This window comes from Narcine bancroftii, chromosome 1 (genome assembly GCF_036971445.1).
Source record: "Narcine bancroftii isolate sNarBan1 chromosome 1, sNarBan1.hap1, whole genome shotgun sequence".
Classification (NCBI taxonomy): domain Eukaryota; kingdom Metazoa; phylum Chordata; class Chondrichthyes; order Torpediniformes; family Narcinidae; genus Narcine; species Narcine bancroftii.
The window spans coordinates 353,952,076-353,971,706 of NC_091469.1; the positions used below are offsets into that span (position 1 = coordinate 353,952,076).

The following is a 19,631-nucleotide window of genomic DNA, read 5'->3' on the forward strand; positions in this document are numbered from 1 at the left end:
GGGACAAAGGCTAATCAGCTAGAGGATCTCAGCAGGTTGAGCAGTATCACTGGGAGATTTAAAAAAAACAATGATTCATGTTGAAATCGTTCATCAAGACTTGATGAAAGACTCTGATCTGAAACGGCAAGCTTGCTTTTTCATATATTCCTTTGGGCCACTCTGGACTTCATAGGGCATAGTTGAGTCAGACAATTAGTTTTGCATTAGTTGCTAGGTAATGTAGGAAATAGATAGCATTGCAAATGACCTGACATTCTCCTCCAAATAATGGTGATAAAGGAATAAATAATTGCTAGGACACTGCAATAACTCCTTTACTCCCTTCAACTTGAGAACCAGGTGGGATTTCAATTGTACATCTCATCCCAAAGGAAAATCATAGCACCCTCTCAGCTTTTCAGCTCAATTTCAACATTGGGTCTTAAACTTTGGCTTTCAGATTCAGAGACGAGAATAAAGGTAGCCAAGGATCATGAAAATCAGGAATTCAATTTTTGTTAAAATTTAGCTTCTTAGAAGATTCTACTCAAGGGGAGAAGCAGGAAACCACTGATAGCAAAATCTAGATTCTACATCTAGCTGCACATGTCATCAGATTCCATCACTAAGTACTAATAGTCTCATCAGGCTTATATTAAATGCCACAAATGACTTACTGTAATTGACGACTTCCCTGCAGTATTTCCCTGTTTCAGGAGTGATTTGGAAAGTTTCCTCTGGGAAATAATCTGTCAGAAAACAAACAAGACAAAAAGAATCACACAAGTCAAGGCAGCGAACAATTTGGAGTGAACATGTTTTAAATCATATTACACAGCTGCAAGAAGCAGAAAGACAATTTCCATTAAATAATGCCTTTGATACAGCCAAGTGTCCCAAGGGAATTTAAAGGAATAAAGAGAGCAAGAAAGGAATTGGCTTCTAGAGGTTAGATCTTGGTAGCTTGGAGCATAGTTACTACCAGAGGATGACAGAGATAACAGTTAGACCCATGCTGATAGCTAGTGGACATTTTTAGGCTGCAGAGACAGGAAGGAACAAGATGATAGAGGGACAGAAAATAAGGAAGAGAAACTTAACCAGGAGCCAATACAGGTTAGAAAACGTATGGGTGAATGAGCTTTTGGACCCAATAGGACATAGATAGGAGAGTTGTGAATGAATAACAAGGCAGGCCTGGACTATCATAGTTTACAATAGAAGACTTGCTGAGGCGGGGCAGAGATGAGGGACACTGTGGAGATGTAAATAGGTGGTTTTAATGATGCCAAGAGGTAATGGGTGAAGTTATCACAACAGGCTTCTGCTCATTCTGATCCCGTTTCAGACAGTCATCAGGGAGGTGAATGGAATTGGTGTGAAGGAAAAGGAGTTTTTGATACTGCAGCAAGAGAAGAAAAAACAATAGAAAGTTTTATTTTTATTTGGAAACAAGCAAATGGGCGGCACTGTTAGTGTCGTGGTTAGCGGAAAACTGTTTCAGTGCCAGTGAATAGGGTTCGAATCTGGTTCTGTCTGTAAGGAGTTTGTATATTTTCCTCCGGTTTCCTCCCACCCTTCAAAGTCTACGGGGATTGTAGGTTAATTTGGTGTAATTAGATGACACAGGCTCATGGGTCAGAAGAGCCTGTTATCATGCTGCATGTTGACATTTTAAAATTAAAAAACCCAACAATAATTCCATACTGCTTTGCCTAATTGTTTTTATGTAGACACTGAAAATATGAAAGACCTACTTCTATGTCACAGCATAAATTTAGGACATCAGAAAGCACTTTAGATTTTAGTTTTTAATGCAGTCAACTGCTACAGTGTAGGAATAGAAATATCTACTTCGCACATTGCCAGCTCTCACAAACAGCTGTGATAAGCTATTTAATATGTCAGTTTTAATATAAAATATTGCAGCATCCAATTCCCATGAGAGTTGAAAGAAAGCATAGCAGGGAGAACTCCCAACCTTTTTCCAAAATGGCAATTATGAAATATTTGACAGTAACCAGAAACATATCAAAAAGCACAGAGAAATTTTATAAGAATGTTGCCAGGTCTTGAAGGACTGAGTTTAAGGGAAAAGTTAAACAGGTTAGGACTTTATTCCCTGGAGGGTTGGAGAATAAGGAGAGATTTGATAGATGTACACAAAATTATGAGGGCTAGAGATAGGGTAAATAAAAAAAAGGCTTTTTCCACTGAGGTTAGGTGAGACAAACATGGGAGGACATGAATTAAGGGTGAAGGTGAAATGTTTAAGGGGAACATTATGGCAAACTTCTTCACTCAGAGAGTGGTGAGAGTGTTGAACAAGCTGCCAATAGAAATGGTGGATTGGAGTTTCATTTCAGCATTTGAGAGAAATTTAGATAGGTCCGTGGATGGAAGGGGTATGGCGGACCATGGTCCAGATGAAGCTTGATGATCTGGGAGCAGGTTGATGGGACTTGGTGGAATGGAGTAGATGAGGCAAAGGACTTGCTTGTGTGTTATGTTCTATGTTTCTAAAAAATAAAGTGTAAATGTTCGACAGCATCGAGTCCACGCTGCTGAAGATCCAGCTGCGCTGGATGGGTCACGTCTCCAGAATGGAGGACCATCGCCTTCCCAAGATCGTATTATATGGCGAGCTCTCCACTGGCCACCGTGACAGAGGTGCACCAAAGAAAAGGTACAAGGACTGCCTAAAGAAATCTCTTGGTGCCTGCCACATTGACCACCGCCAGTGGGCTGATAACGCCTCAAACCGTGCATCTTGGCGCCTCACAGTTTGGCGGGCAGCAGCCTCCTTTGAAGAAGACCGCAGAGCCCATCTCACTGACAAAAGGCAAAGGAGGAAAAACCCAACACCCAACCCCAACCAACCAATTTTCCCTTGCAACCGCTGCAATCGTGTCTGCCTGTCCCGCATCGGACTGGTCAGCCACAAACGAGCCTGCAGCTGACGTGGACTTTTTACCCCCTCCATAAATCTTCGTCCGCGAAGCCAAGCCAAAGAATAGGAACAAGAACTATATACCTGCTACATGAAAGAGATTCCTCAGCACCATTTGTTCTAGGCCAGAATAATTGAATCACATATCAGGAATGCAAATCATGATATTACTTGGACCCTAAGGTCATTACCTGGCAACACTAAAGACACTCCAGTGAGTTTAATGCGCAATTAACACAATAATTTCTTGCTACTGAAAATATAGCTGCAAGCCGTTCTTTTCACGAGGTTGACAACAAAGCAATATAATTCACCTTGCTGGATATGAAGTGAAATGTAATTCACAGACTTGGCTCTCACTCTCACCACAAACTGCTGGATGATTGACAAATTGGAAATGGCAAGCCATTAAATTCACCACTACCATCCAAATAGATTGTTGTCTTGTTGAAATTAGTGTTTTTAGTCAGGATGAACAAAATAAATATCTGAAGCTTTGGAAATTTACCAGAATATACAGAGAGAATGAGAAAAGTGCACATGAAGCTAAATTCCAAAATGGGGCTGGAACAGGAGTGTGAGAGAATAATCATGGGAGAGCTTAATTGTAAAAATATACAGAGAGAGGCATCTACATTTAAGGTAATTGGAAGAATTAATGAGAGATGAGGAAAGACTTTATCACTCAGAGGGTGTTTGAGGTCTGGAAACTGCCACCAATAAGGTTGATGGAGAGAAAAATACTTATCACATTGCATGTACCTGGAGGAACATTTAGTTTTCTTTTCTATCTCTGACTGAAGGGAGACCATTATCCACCACTTTCCTTTCTTTTTAAAATATTTTTATTGATTTGGTAGAGAGAAATATTACATATTATTTGTTTACATATTAGTTACATAACTTTTATATAATGCAATACAGAATATGAATATGATTTATACATTGTCTTGTATACAATTGTTCACCACTTTCCAACCATTACCAAAAACCTACCCTGATAACTATTTGGAGGCTGTACTGTAACTGAATTAATCTAATTTTGTGAAGGCACACAATTCTGTTACGTGCTCAGCCCTTGCTTGTTTGCACTTTTTTATTGGTAGTATATTTACATGAATACAGAATTGTTACGTGCCATAATGGTATTGCATTGTTGAGTGCTGAGAAGATAAACATTTCAAACAGCAATATATTTAGATCTTTGAACTACTCAAAAAAGGAAAGAGTAAAAATTTTGGATTGCCCAGTTTAAGCACAAGTTAGAGGTAGGCGACAGAGTAGCAGATTAAAGCGCATTATTAAGTTGTTTTACATATAGAAGCCACTGAATCATCACTCGGTAAATTACCCAGGTACTTCCTTCCAGTGCAACACTGGGGGAATTTATGGATGACTCAAAGACCTGAGGCCTATGCAGGAGGAGCACAATTTTCCAAGGATAAATTTCAGTTTCATCACTTTTACCCTAGTCAGAAGTCACTAGAGCCTATGGCACTAAAATCTAGGCCAACACTCCATCATTAATATTCAGGGGCTGTCATAAATGTTCGATATGCTGTCTTCAGCAAGGATGGACCCTATGGCCCATCAAATTTACACTGACAATCAAGTAGCCTATTATAGCTTCAAAGATTAAACCAATGTGCAATGCCATCAGGAAGTCCACATCTCTCAAATTAGAAGTATCTGCACCTGCAGCGTCATCACATTAAATATAATTTTAATCAAAATTTTCAGATTATTATATGTGATGGGATCTGATAGAGGGAAACTTGTTGTGTTAGTTGGAGAATAAGGGAGAAAGCAAAAACATCTAAAAATTAGAACCAGATTGTTTGAGAATAGGGAAACATCTCCACAAACGGAGCAAGTTTGGAAATAATGAAAAGCAATTGATGTTGGATTAATGATCACATTTCAAGATTTAATCAAAACAAAATTTATAGGAACACTGAGTATATGGAGTTAAGTCATAGGTCAACAGTGATTTCAGAGGTGGAACTGGCACAGGGTCAAAACAGCTTTCTCCCGATCCTGTATTGCTGGTTATTATTCTTGGAAGCTATGAGGCACATAACCCCTATAGCTGTGGGAATGTGACAAATCAATTTAGAATATTCTCAGAAGTATTTTCTTCCACAGCAGAGCAATCAGTACCTCAGTAATGTCAGGGACAGTGGCATAACTCCCATTCTTCGACTTCACACCACTCATTGCCAACAAATTCATTTCCCTTAGTTAAATTTAAACAGTGCATTTCCTGAATGTATAAGGTTGGGGGTAGGTTGCATTATGATTAATATCCAGAGGCATGGGCTATGGTTGTGGAGATGGAATTTTCAAATCCCACCACATCTGTAGAAGGTGAAGGGTCAAAAGTTTAGGTGAGTCAAGTCACTTTTATTTATTGTTTGTACTGTGCTCGTATGGTAAAGATGAGGTAGTATTTCTCCAGGACCACAGAGCATATTTACATAAATATAAGTTAGAATACAAGTTAAGCACATTAAAATATTAAGACAAGTACATTAATAGTTCACGGTACCCTATCCCCAAATGTTCTGGGAGTTTAGGAGTCTGATGGCTTGGGGGAAAAAACTCTTGCCCAATATAGAAGCAAGGGCCCGAGTGCTATGATACCTCCTACCAGATGGCAGAAGGTAGAACAGTTTACTTGAGGGGTGTGTGAAGTCCTTCACAATGTTTATTGCCTTTTGCCTGAATTGAGTGTTGTAGATGACCGTCATGCTAGGGAGAGAATCCCTAATGATCTTTTCTGCTGACTTCACTATCCTCTGTAGGGTTTTGCAGCCCAAGGAGGTACAGCTTCCAAACCAGGCAATGATGTAGTTGCACAGGATGCTCTTGATACATCTTCTGTATCTTCTGATGGGAGGGAGATGAACTTTCCTCAGCCTTCACAGGAAGTAAAGGTTCTGCTGGGTTTTCTTGGCTATGGAGCTTGTGTTAAGGAACAATGTGAGGCTCTCCACCAATTGCACTCCAAGGAACTTGATACTCTTGACAACCTCAACGATGGAGCCATCAATGGTCAGTGGAACGTGGTCCCCCTGGGCCCTCTTGAAGTCGACGACCATCTCTTTTTAAAAAATGTTCAGATACAGGTTGTTGGCTGAGCACCAGTCTGTTAACGATTGCACCCTATCTTTGTACGTTGACTCATCATTCTTACTGATCATCCCACCACAGTCTGTGAACTTGATGATGTGGTTCGAGCTGTATCAGGGAAGTCAGGGATAGGTTTTTTTTTTAAACTGAGAGAGTAGTGGGTGCCTAGAATGTATTGTCGGGGTGGAGGTGGAGACTGGTACAATAAGTACATTTAAAAGACTCTTAGACAGGCACATGGATGCAAGAAAAATGCAGAGTTGTAAGTGTGAGGTAGGGAAGCTTTAAGTTGTTGAGTAGGTTTATATAGGTCAGTATAGCATCATGGGCCAAAGCAACTGAATTGGCCTGTAATATTCTATGTTCACAATAGATGAGGAAATTTAATTTACATTGGAATAAATCTGGAATATAAAATTAAAATCCCGTTCAGTGACAAAAAAATAGAAGATGCTATGTTCAATTATGCATCAGACACTAAATTGAGTGGAAAACCAAATTCTGGAGAGTCTGCAATAAGATATAGATAGGTTAAGTGAGAGGGCAAGGGTCTGGCAGATGGAGTACAGTATTGGTAAATGCAAGGCCATCACTTTGGAAAGAAAAATAGCTGATAGGATTATTATTTAAGGGGTGCAAGATTTCAGCATGCTGTTGTGTAAGGGACTTGTAATGTTTGTGGATGATTCTTGATAGGTTGGTTTGCAGGTGGAATCGGTCATTAAGAAAGCAAATGGATTATAAGTAATTTTTTCTAAAGGAATACAACTTTGAATCTCTGTATGCCATCTTTCTAATGTTAATGAAACATCAGATTTCCATGTGACAGCGATACATTTCCTTCCTATTTCTAAAGCTAACTTAACAAATTTCATTTGAGAGCCTGACAAAGGTAATTTAGGAGTAATATTTCCAAAATTTCCTAACAACAATAGTTCAGGATTTAACAGGAAAGCAACACCAGTAGTTCATTGTAGAAACTTAATAACAGAAACCCAAAAAGGATCAACCTTCAAACAAGACCATGTAGAATGAAAAAAAGTTCCAACTTCTTTTCCACATCTAAAACATTGGTCTGATATATTCAATCTCCATCTTTCAATTTCTGAGGTGTAATGTACAATTGTGTAAAAAATTATAGGGAAGTAATCTCTTCTTCTTTGGCTTGGCATCGCGGACGAAGATTTATGGAGGGGTAAATGTCCACGTCAGCTGCAGGCTCGTTTGTGGCTGACAAGTCCAATGCAGGACAGGCAGACACGGTTGCTGCGGTTGCAGGGGAAAATTGGTTGGTTGGGGTTGGGTGTTGGGTTTTTCCTCCTTTGTCTTTTGTCAGTGAGGTGGGCTCTGCGGTCTTCTTCAAAGGAGGTTGCTGTGAGCCGAACTGTGAGGCGCCAAGATGCACGGTTTGAGGCGATATCAGCCCACTGGTGGTGGTCAATGTGGCAGGCACCAAGAGATTTCTTTAGGCAGTCCTTGTACCTCTTCTTTGGTGCACCTCTGACACGATGGCCAGTGGAGAGCTCGCCATATAACACGATCTTGGGGAGGCGATGGTCCTCCATTCTGGAGACGTGACCTACCCATCGCAGTTGGATCTTCAACAGCGTGGATTCGATGCTGTCGGCCTCTCGAGTACTTCGATATTAGTGATGAAGTCGCTCCAATGAATGTTGAGGATGGAGCGGAGACAACGCTGGTGGAAGCGTTCGAGGAGCCGTAGGTGATGCCGGTAGAGGACCCATGATTCGGAGCCAAACAGGAGTGTGGGTATGACAACGGCTCTGTATACGCTTATCTTTGTGCGGTTTTTCAGTTAGTTGTTTTTCCAGACTCTTTTGTGTAGTCTTCCAAAGATGCTATTTGCCTTGGCGAGTCTGTTGTCTATCTCATTGTCGATCCTTGCATCCGATGAAATGGTGCAGCCGAGATAGGTAAACTGGTTGACCGTTTTGAGTTTTGTGTGCCTGATGGAGGTGTTGGGGGGCTGGTAGTCATGGTGGGGAGCTGGCTGATGGAGGACCTCAGTTTTCTTCAGGCTGACTTCCAGGCCAAACATTTTGGCAGTTTCCGCAAAACAGGAAGTAATCTATATCTTACATTAATAGTGTTAAATATAACTTCTTTACATAAATCTTGCCAGACTTGTTGATCTATTGTTGTATCTAAATCTTGTTCCCATCTTTAGGTGTTTGTTTTTGAAACAAGATATATGCTATTGAAATATTTTTTTTAGTCATTACTGATAATTTAATGGGTAAATATTCTGTATTTCTACAAATATGGGGGCCGTAGGCTAGAATAATGAGATTACAACTATAATTTTCTTTTATTTTGAATCCTCCTGACCAGTGAAGTTTTCCCTAAATGAATAATAATTTTTTAGAACAATATTTTTGGGATCCTTGAGTGTCATCTGAAGCAATCCAAATTAATATGTAGTTATATTATTATGTGTTTTACAATAGATATAGATTAGTTATTGGGATTAGATTAGGTAGGGGGGGTTAGGATTTTTTTAGTGTTTAGTTTTAATAGTGTTCGTTAGTTTTTTTTCTTACTTCTTATATATTTTCAACAGATATTTGTTAACACTGTAATATTGTAATTTGTTATTGCTTGTATTCATTATCATTTAAATGAAATATTCAAAAAAAAGAAAGCAAATGGAATGTTGTCCCTCATTGCTAAAGGGATTCAATTCAAGAGCAGGAAGAGTAATGAATCTGTGGAATTCTCTGTCCAAGGAAGCATATACAGTTATATTTTTGCCAGGTGGGAGAAGGCTTGATCGGTCAGGTGGCTTATTCTTGCTCCTATTTCTTATTTAGATCCCAACATTTTTCATAAGACTGGGTGTCATTTTCAAATTTCAAAAGTATTGCCTATCTTAGAAGTTAAGTAATTTTGAACAAACCTAATTTGTGCTATTTAATCTAATTTCTAGAAAACTACTGCATTAGGAGAGGAACAAGAACTTCCTTACTGTCATTTCTAGACTTCTCTGAGCAACAAAGTGACTTATTTTCAGAAAAGGAGATTTAAGTCGATTGCTTTTATCAATAAACTCCTCAGATGGGTCACTGTCCAAGAGCATGTCTGGGAGTTGAATTCTATGTCTCCTTAAATCTCAGACTTCAGCTCTGCCATTGAGACCAAGCATGAATGTAACCCAAGCTGTCACAGGGAGAAATAAGAGCATCGTTATTTTAAATATTAAATTTGGCCAAAAAGTTTTGATTAAATTCTTCCCATAAAGGCAGCATTTCCACTGGTGCAGAAATCCCTCTGTAATTATATTACTATTGTGGATACACTTGAAAAAGGGTTTCTTGGCTATAAAGTGTGTTGGAATATGATAAAATGAGATGAAAAATAAGATATAAAGGAAATGTTTATCTAAGTCTGTGCCCTATCTGACTTGTATGTTCAAGGCTCTGGAGTGGGTCATGAAACTATAACCTTCTAATTCAGAGGTGCGAACTATGCCACTGTGGGCAATCGCAGAAGACTCACAATTTAGATGCTTGTATGAAATGTTTACCTGTCCAAGTGTGCATTCCATTCCTCCAAGGAACTCAGCATCCTTCACTCCGTTGTGCAAGTGATTGCTGTCAATATCATGAACTTCAAACCTCAGCCTCTGGACCTCCTCAAAGTAAAAATCCACAGTGTAAACTTTGGAAAAGACAGGGTTGATACAGGTGCGGATAACCTCGGTCCTGTCAACCTGTTGAAGAAACACACCAGAGATAATGGATCAGTTTGAGGCAAGTCTGCATCAATTGTAATACAAGATGTTAATATTATAATCCCTAGTTTTCCTCTTTTGGAAAAGATGACACCTTGGAATTTATTAGGTAGAAAAAGTGAAAGCTAATCTGAGGACCATAAAACAGATGGGAAATGTTGAGTCACTTGCAGAAACGTCAAAACAACTCACGTCTAGGTTTAACAGAGGTGAGATAAAATAATCAAGCAACCCATTTACTAATTGGCCGTATTAGTAAGGGTCAAAGTCTGCAATTTAACTGATTTTGTACACTTAGTCCTGACTTCCAGAAACTTTCCAGATGAAGGGAGGTAAGCCCAACTTCGTGGAGAAGATATAAACAAATCTGAAGGAAAAACCTAGCAGGCCAAGCAGCATTAGTGGGAGAAAAAGAATTGTCAATGCTGTGGGCCTGAATCTGACATCATACACTTTTTTCACCCTCAGTTGCTGTTCAAAACATCGAGTTCACCAGCAGGTTGTTCATTTCTCCAGATTTCAGAATCAGCTTATTCCATCTGTCCTTGTGGAGAAGAAAACACCTTGACAACACAACTCTTTCTGTGAGATCTTTGGGTGCACTTCTGCCTAATGGATCCACAAGCATTTTAGAGTTCAAACTCCACAAGCTCAGAGTTTGATAACAGAAAGTACTGATACTGGTGTGATTAAAATCAGGGGTGTACAAGAGACCAAAATTAGTAGAGGTAAGTGATAGGATACTTGAATTCAAGGAGATAATGGACAGAAGGATAGCTTTTTTTTTAAGACATACAGCACATTAACAGGCCATTTCGGCCCATGAACCCATGCCATCCAATTACACCCAATTAACCTACGAGCCCCAATACGTTTCAAACTTTGGGAGGAAACCGGACCCCCTGGGAAAACCCAATACAAATTCCCTGGAGGCAGTGGGGGATTTGAACTCCATTCCCAATCGCTGGTGCTGTGACAGCATTGCACTAACCGCTACGCAAACCATGCATACAAAAACTGAGGCATAATTTGACCAGAAAACCTGATGAAATGACTGGGTACAAAAATGATGACGAATTGGGCTCAGATTTGCTTTGGAATACTTTAGCTTTAGAAGTAACAAAGGCAGAGAAGGAAGTTTTAGCCAATCTAGAAATCACAAGAAATGAAATTGAGCAAGGGAGCATACACTGATCACATCACTACCCCTGAATAGTTCCAGAGTTCATTTTTCATCTGGGCACTCTGCAACCCCAGGGCATGAACATTGAGTTCACTGCATTGCCTCCACACCCTCCCCCCTTCAACTATTCATTCCACCCTCTCCCACCCTCACCACCTCTCCCCTTCCCCTTTTTGTTCCCCCACACCTTGATGAAGAGCTCCAGCCCGAAACGTTGGTGATGTATCTTTACCATTGCTACATAAAGGATCTGTTTGACCTGCTGAATTTCTCCAGCATTTTTTTTTTACACATCTCTACCACTGAATAGTTCCAGAGCTACTTGATATTATATGAATTTTACTTTAAGTATCATTATTGATTATATGGATGGAGCAAAAAAAAAGAATATTTGCTCTGTTATCTGGAAAACTATATTCAAATATTGTTAAAGTATACCAAGCAAAGAAAATATGTCAAAATATTCCATACTGGAAGTTAATGCTATTTTGAAGACAATTACTAAGAGCTTTTTTCATGTTTGCTATGTTTCAATCTGCATTATCCTTGCCTCCTAGTTAGAGCATCCTAGAAGTCACATTGGAAACTTGAACACACAATCCAGTCTAACACCTTATAGCACTTAAGAATGACATAATCATTGCCAGTCCAGGTTTATTTTAGGACAAGTTGTGCAGTTTTTTTGCACTCCCAATAAGTAGTAATTCTGTCTCGCCCACAGGGAAAAGAATTTCAGGGTTTTATGTGATGTCATGTATATACTCTGACAGTAAATGTGAAAAATCAAATCGGTTATCTACAATTTTGGCAACCTGATTTATATTTCTTCTTCACCTTTTGCTTTTATTCTTCCCATTCCCATCTTTTGTTTTGCTTTACATCAATCTCCTTTTAACCAACTAATCTACGTCTCCAACTTGCATACTTTCCTGATATTGTCTTTAATTTTTTTTCTCCTTTCTCATTTGCTAAAAACCTGTACCACATTAAACTTTTCCAAATTCTAATGTTATTGTGAAAAGGCAACTCACCATGATGGTTGCATGGTTGTTGCTGGTGACTTCAATCCTGTCAATTCAAAAACAGTCTAGCCAAAGATCCATCAACACATCAACTTTGCCACCAGAGGAAAGAATAAAGAATATCCTGGATGTAGTCAACACAAATGTCCCTGGAGCATACAAGGCTGCCAACCCCCCCCCCCCCCCGCCCCACAATACTCTGACCACATATTCATTCTACTAATCCCTGCATAGACTACTGATAAAACTACCATCTACAGCAACCGCATTAACATTGATGAGTATATGGGCTCTGTGACAAGTGCGCTGAAAATGTTATGGTGATCAGATGCTACACAGCCAGAGAAAATCACAAACCATGGCTAGATGCAGGGTTCGTACATTGCTCAGAGTTCCTGATGATGCCTTCAGGTTGGGCGACAAGGTGGTATTAAGATCAGCAAGGCTGAACTCTCCCATGCAATCAGGAAGGCAAAGCGTTGATACACACAGAGAATCTATAAACAGCAATGCGCAGCGCATGTGGCGGGGTATTCAAACTTTAACTGATTACAAGTCAACCCTGCAGGTCAGCAACAATGAGGCCTCCCTTCCTGAAGGTTGAATATCTTCTACATACAGTTTGATAAGATAAGCAATGTGATACCAAAGAAAGCCTAGTCTTCCCCTGAAGAACAGGCATCCTGCATAGCTGCAACTGAGGAAATGAGGCTCGTTTCCAGGGTGTGCCACGTAAACCTGGACTGTGCAGTCCAGCTGACAGAGTTCCTAACGAACATCTTCAACATCTCACTCCAGAAGTCTACTGTCTGCACAGGATTCAAGGCAGCCACCATCATAAAGGTGCCTAAGAAAGCGGCAGTTCGGGACCAAATGATGATCACCCAGTGGCACTTGATCTCTATGACCATAAAGTGCTTTGAGCAACTAATAATGGAACACATCAAATCACATCTTCCAGCAACATTGGACCTATTCCAGTTTGCCTACTGTGAAGCCAGACAATGGATGATGCTATATCCTTGATCCTGCACTCCTGACCCACCCACAGAATGATGCATCATACTCTGGATAGGTTCATTGACTTCAGCTTGGCATTCAACATGATCATGCATCACGTCAGAGGCCAGTGGATAAACTGACCTCGCTGGGTTTCAAACCACCCCCCCCCCCCGACAAATGGATTCTAGACTTTTTGACTAATGGACCACAGCCAATCTGGGTTGGTAGCAAAATTTCAAGTCACATTACACTGAGTACTGGTGCATTCAGGGCTGCATGCTCAGCCCACTACTGTTCACGCTGCTAACTCACACTGCATGGCCAAATTCAGTTCAGATAGAATCATTAAGTTTATGGATGATACAACAGCAGTTTGCCTCATCGATAACAATGATAAGGTGGCTTACAGAGAGGAATTTTGGAAGCTTCTAAAATGATGCAGCCACAAACTGAGTGAACAAACAAAGGAGATGATTTTTGACTTAGGAGACATAGTTGTGGAATTAGGCCCTTCACCTCATCAAGGCCGTCCTGCCGTTCCACCATGGCTTTTCAATCCCATTAAATTTAGACATACAGCAGAGTAACAGGCCCTTTCGGTCCACGAGCTTGTGCTGCCCAATTACACTTAATTGGCCTACACTCTGGTACGTTTTGAGCAGTGGGCAGAAACCCATGCAGACGGGGGAGAGCATACAAATTCCTTACAGACAGCACTTGTTATGAACCCCAGCTGTTGCCGTTATAACAGCATTGCGCTAACCGCTATGCTAACCATGCTGCCCATTTTCCTCGCTTCTCCCTGTAACCCATGATTCCCTTACTGATCAAGAATTTCTTTACCTCTGCCTTAAGTATTCCTAGTGACTTTGCCTCCACAGCCATCCATGGCAATGAATTCCACAAATTCACCACTCTCCTTCTCATCTCTGTTCTAAGGGGATGCTTTTTGTATTCTGAGGCTGTGCCCTCTGGTCCAAGACTCCCCGACCATAGGAATCATCATCTCCACAGCCACTCTATCCAGGTTTTTCAGTATACAGTGGGTTTCAATGAGATTCCCCCCTCATTCTTCTAAACTTCAGTGAGTACAGTCTCAGATCCTTCATACACTCCTCATATGAAAACCTACTACACTCCAATACCAATATGTCCTTCCTTAGCTATGGAGCCCAAAATTACTCAATGCCTACAAACCCTCAACATCACATCCCTGCTATCCCTCTCAAAATGAATCCTGGAATTCCATTTATCTTCCTTACGACTAGCTCTATATTCAAGTTGACCTACAGGGAATCTTGCACTTGACTCCCAAGTCTCTCGGTGCCTGATTTCTGAATTTGTTGCCCGCTTATAATAGTCCTTCCACCAAAGTGCATGATCACACGCTTCTCCACAATGTACTCCATCTGCCTAATCTCCGAACACAATTCCTCTGCAGACTCAGTGCTTTCTCAATGCTACCTGCCCCTTCCTCCGATCTTCATATCGTCCACAAACTTGGCCACATGTAGCATGAAAAGAAGCAGCTCCAGTACTGAGCCCCATGGCACTGGCAGCCAACCAGAAAAGGCCCTTTTTATCCCCACTCTTTGACTCCTATCAGTCAGCTAATCTTCCTGCAAGTGTCTTTCATGTAATACCATGGGCTCTCATCTTGCTTAGCAGCCTCATGTGCAGCGCCATCTGAAAATCCAGGTATAATTCATCCATCGACTCTTCTTTATTTGTCCTTGCTATTAGTTTTTCAAAGAATTCTAACAGGGTTGTAAGGTAAAATTTCCCCTTAGGAAACCATTTTACTGTGTGCCTCCAAGTACACTAAAACTCAACCGTAATAATATATTCTAACATCTTACCAACCACTGAAGTTAGCCCAACTAGCCTATAATTTCCTGTGTTTTACCTCCCTCCTTTCTAACTGAATGGAATGGCATTTGCAATTTTCTAATCTTCTGGAACCATTCCAGAATCTAGTGATTCCCCCCCCCCCAAAAAAAAATCACTACCAATGCCTGCACAATTTCTTCAGCTATCTCTTTCAAAACCCTGTGGTGTGGTTCATCTGGTCCAGGTGACTTATCTACTTGCAGACCTTCAACTTTCCCTTCTCCTGGATAACACCAACTACACACATTTCTGCCTTTTGACATTCAAACTTCTGTCACACTGCTGGTATATTTCACAATGAAGACAGAGGCCAAATACTTATTAATTTTGTCTGCCATTTCTTTATCCCCTATTACTATCTCCCCAGTGTCATTTTCCAGCAGTCCAATATCCACCCTAGCCTGCCTTTTCCTCAGGTACATAATCTTTCACATCCTCTTTTATGTTGCTGGCTAGCCTACCTTTGTATTTCATCTTTTCTCTCCTTACAGTTTTTTTTAAAACTTGCCTTCGGTTGGTTGTTAAAAGCTTCCCAATCCTCTTGCTTCCCACTAACTTTTTCCACATTGTTCCTTTCTTTTGTTCTTATGCTGCTTTGTCCTTCCTTGTCAGCCTTGGTTGCCTCTTTCTCCTCTTAGAACATTTCTTTATTCCTGGGATGAATCAGATGAGAAATAAACTATTCGATATAGATGCCCAAGAACAAGTAATTGGAAACAAGATTAAGCTAGTAACTCATTCTCAGGCTACTAGTGGCCATATACACCCGTGAGCCTTGTTTCACTGAATCATGACCTTTTAACTCACTACCGGCCATCTGTGATCGTGTGCGTATTAATGCCAGACTCTCTCTGGAAAAAGAAAAACAGTGCACTGCCCCAATCCCTTCAGTCTGTAGTTCAGTGGGGGGAACTCCATTTTATTTACATCTAACCTCATTTCTTTTCATTATAATCTTGAATCAGGTGCCCATTTGCAGGATATAGCATTTAAGCACATAATAATAATAACAATGAGTTAAAGATAGCTTGAAGGTCAATATTTTGTACAAACAAGTGTCATCTGCATAATACAGCTCGACTACTGAGGCTAATGTGACCTTGGTTCTGGGATGTAATTACTACATTAAATAGATTTCAATTAGTTCTGAAGATCTTCTTTACTCCCAAGAGAAGCTTGTTGGAGGTGAGGTGCAAAACTGTGAGAGAAAGATGGATATAACGAGTGTCAGAGTAATGAAGTAACCTTACCTAATCTGGTCTTTGATTTGACTGATTCTATTATAGATTATTGTAAACTGCATGTTGTCATGAAGCAACATAAAACGGTGATGAATGAATGTATGTGAGCAACTGAGTACATGGTGGATGTTTCATCTCCCCTTCTGATCGAAGAAATCAAAGGCTTTCGTGAGCTCAATGCAGGGTCGACATCAGAACGAGTGTTAGAGGAGGGCATTAGGTTAACTGGGTGGGGCACAGTCTGACTGTCATAAAATGGGTCAGCGGGGGGTGGGGGCAGCACAGGTGGTGGGCTACTTGCCGTCCCTCTGACATAGCAGCCAAAAGCACTGCTTTTATTGCGTGGAAAGTCATTAGTGTGCGTCAACTGGACACTGTGACGCTTGACACGCTAGTGACACAGGCAAGTCTGACGACAAGCAATGGCCACAGACCCCCCCACCGGTGCTGACCGAGGCTCAATGGAGGCCATGTGTACTGGCTGGTGGTGCTACTCCCTGCAATTTTCTTGATGCAGTAACAATTCTGTCCACTTTGCCCCTGAATGGATAGAATCTACAACAGTACTATAGTTTCCCTTGCTGGGGGCTAATTGATCTTCAGTTTCATTGTAATCCCATACTCCATAATTGTGTTCTTCACACAGCTGTATGAATGTCAGAGATAAACTGTTGACCTTTTTGCAGAAGAACTCATAGCACTGTACTAGGTATTCAGTGACAAATAAACAAATTAGAAATCACCGAAGGAGCAGCTCTTCAGCCACTGGGAGAAGGTGCTTGACGAACACCCTAATAATGGCTTTCCTAGTGGCAGATGGAAGGGAAATAACTACAGTTGTTGAGCTGTCTTATAGGATACCAAACACACTAAAGACAAGGAAATTTAAAATGATGTCCAAATATGAGTAATCAAGACTATTGTGAAATTGGAATAGGGAAGAATTAATCTGGCATGTAATATATAAAGGCCATCTTCAAGAGTGTCCAACTAGAATACAAGTGTGAGAGTCCTTTTCCTCTTTCATCAGAACATATTGAAAATCCCACCACCTCCTCTTAGATTCATCACCAAAGTGTCCTTTACCACCAATTTAATGTTTGCTTAAGTGCTCAAAAGTTTTAAAACTTCAGATTAGCCTGAGAATCAGTCATTCAGGGAAGTCACAAGTCAATTTCCCACACGCATATAATCCCTGGTGAGCAAGTCTTTTTTCTTCATTGTATGACCTATCTTTAACACAAAACCTTGCATACTGGTTCACTGGAGTTCCTTTTCGAAAAGTCCAAATGCTGTCATATACACAACTTCATCAGCGTGCTTGTCAAGACATCTCGCACACAGCCTTATTCACAAGGCACAACTTGTGGACAGTTTATCACTGCAATTCAAGAACTGTCTGAACTTTGCCAGTTTCCAACTCCCTCTCATTGCTTGACCCTCGTGCCTTGTAACATCCTAGTCAGTCTTCTCTGAATCCTTTTGTAGGCATTAATACCTTGTCTGAAATGTGGGGAATAGATTGCTTACAATCTTACTGCTCAACCACCACCACAATTTATAGAATAGCTCTCTCTGCATTTACATTCTATTGCTCTATTTATAAATTGTGTTCCAACTACTCTAGGTTGCTCTTTCTACACCCACTTTAAACAATTAGCCTCACTATTTTCCTTGATTCTTGCCATCAAAAGTTATCACTCAGATTTCGGTTCAACCAAAATATATCTATTCCACTTGCTTGTTTGTGCCTTTCTGAAGACTACATCTACCCTATCTCTGTTTCTCTGCAATTCCTTGTTTTGCAATACTACAAACTTTGAAATCATCTTCCATCCTATCCCCACCAAATCATATGAAGAAGAAAAAGTATTGGCGCTGGACTTCATCATTAACTTCCTTCCAGTTTGAAAAAACATCCATTCACTCCAACTCTGGGTTGGAAGTTTGGTCTGAGTTGAACCACACCAGTGGAAATTCCATTTGGAATGTTGATATAGGGTGATTTGCAACTGACAACTTAATCTTGACCATAGTTAACATAACTTCTTATTTGACTTTCCTTTGGATTGATGCCTGATATATTGGATCATATTGTTCCAACTAAGGACTTGTGGCGCTCTGAGGAGTTGAAGTAAATTACTGCCACCACACCGATGGTTGTTAACGACTGTTTTTATTCAAATTCAACGCACCCTTTTAAGGGCAGCATGAGCTCAGTCACCTGGTGCATTGTGACATCATAATCGCTGCCCAGGGCGCGTGCTGGAAGGGATGCCATCTCCTAATGGCTGCCCCACCACGTGGTGATATAAGCAGAGCCGGTTCGCCATTAGGCTGTGCGCCGCCACACATACCACCCCCCCAGAACCGCTACTCTTCTTGTTGCTTGGCGGCCGGCCCCACCATTTGGGCACGGCCGGCCCCACCATTTGGGCACTCCCACTTGGACCGGTTGAGATAAGTCTAGGTGGGCGGCTTTCATGGTAAACAATTCCTCCCTGCCCCCTACATCCAAAGTAAAAGTTCCGCCCGACCGCCGAAGAACCTTGTACGGCCCCTCATAAGGCCGCAGCAGCAATGCTCTCTGTGGTCCCCTTCTGTCAAAGACGAATTGCGTCACATCGAGTTCTTTGGGTTGATGAGATAGTCGGGTGGCATGGTGTGATTGGGACGGTGGGGTCAGGTTGCCCAGGCCTTTACAGAGGTTGGCGAGCTGCTCACCTTCACTGTGTGTGGCCTCTGCATGCGGGTCGAAGAATTCCCCTGAGAGTGGTGCGCCGTAGACCATTTCAGCTGATGAGGCTTGCAGGTCCTCCTTGAGCGATGTTCTGATTGGGCAACTCGTCCACCCAGTTGGGGCCGGAAAGCCTGGCCATCACGGCAGACTTTAAGTGGTGATGGAACCTCTCTACTAACCCGTTAGACTGCGGGTGGTAGGCCGTGGTGTGGTGCAGAGTTACCCCTAAAAGCTTCACCAGCTGTGACCATAGGCCGGAGGTAAATTGAGCGCCTCTGTTGTTTGTAATATGCGCCAGCACGCCGAAACAAGCGATCCATTGGCCGACCAGGGCTCTAGCGCACGTCTCTGCCGATGCTTCACGGACCAGGATGGCTTCTGGCCACTTGGTAGCTCTGTCCACTATGGTGAATAGGTATCGCGACTCCTTGGACTCCGGCAAGTGGCCCACGATGTCTACGTGGATATGTTGGAACCTTCGCGGTGCCAGGTCGAAATGTCAGATAGGGGCCTGCATGTGCCTGTGGACTTTGGAGGTCTGCCATCGGACGCAGTTGCAGCTAGTGCTGCGACCTCCTTCTTAAGGCTGTGCACGCTGAGCCACCATGCAGATGGTAGTTTTTATTGAGGGGTGGGCGAGATCATGGATGGAACTGATGACCCTAGCCCTCCAGTCCTGTGGAACTACCAGGCGCTGTAAGCCGGTGAAGGTATCACAGAGCAACGGCTGAGCAGATT

General features: G+C 41.5%; 1 protein-coding gene and 1 long non-coding RNA gene across 7 annotated transcripts in view; one reads left to right on the forward strand and one right to left on the reverse strand.

Moving 5' to 3' along the window:
- LOC138749630 (uncharacterized) overlaps positions 1 to 9,385 on the forward strand; it is a 62,407-nt gene extending 53,022 nt beyond the window's left edge. For both annotated transcript variants that reach the window (XR_011348786.1, XR_011348788.1), the window contains exon 5: positions 9,012 to 9,385. This is a non-coding gene — a long non-coding RNA (uncharacterized lncRNA). The remainder of the gene's footprint in view (positions 1 to 9,011) is intronic.
- The window catches only part of cpne4b (copine IVb), a 426,362-nt gene that overhangs the window by 130,792 nt on the left and 275,939 nt on the right, over positions 1 to 19,631 (reverse strand). For 3 of the 5 annotated variants that reach the window (XM_069911200.1, XM_069911226.1, XM_069911210.1), the window contains exons 3-4: positions 9,609 to 9,794; positions 660 to 731 (exon numbers count right to left, since the gene is read on the reverse strand). In XM_069911200.1, the coding sequence (XP_069767301.1) occupies positions 660 to 731; positions 9,609 to 9,794 (258 nt within the window). Of the gene's footprint in view, positions 1 to 659; positions 732 to 9,608; positions 9,795 to 12,029; positions 12,052 to 15,420; positions 15,854 to 19,631 lie in introns of those variants that run through there. The other 2 variants (XM_069911234.1, XM_069911218.1) reach the window with 2 other exon arrangements.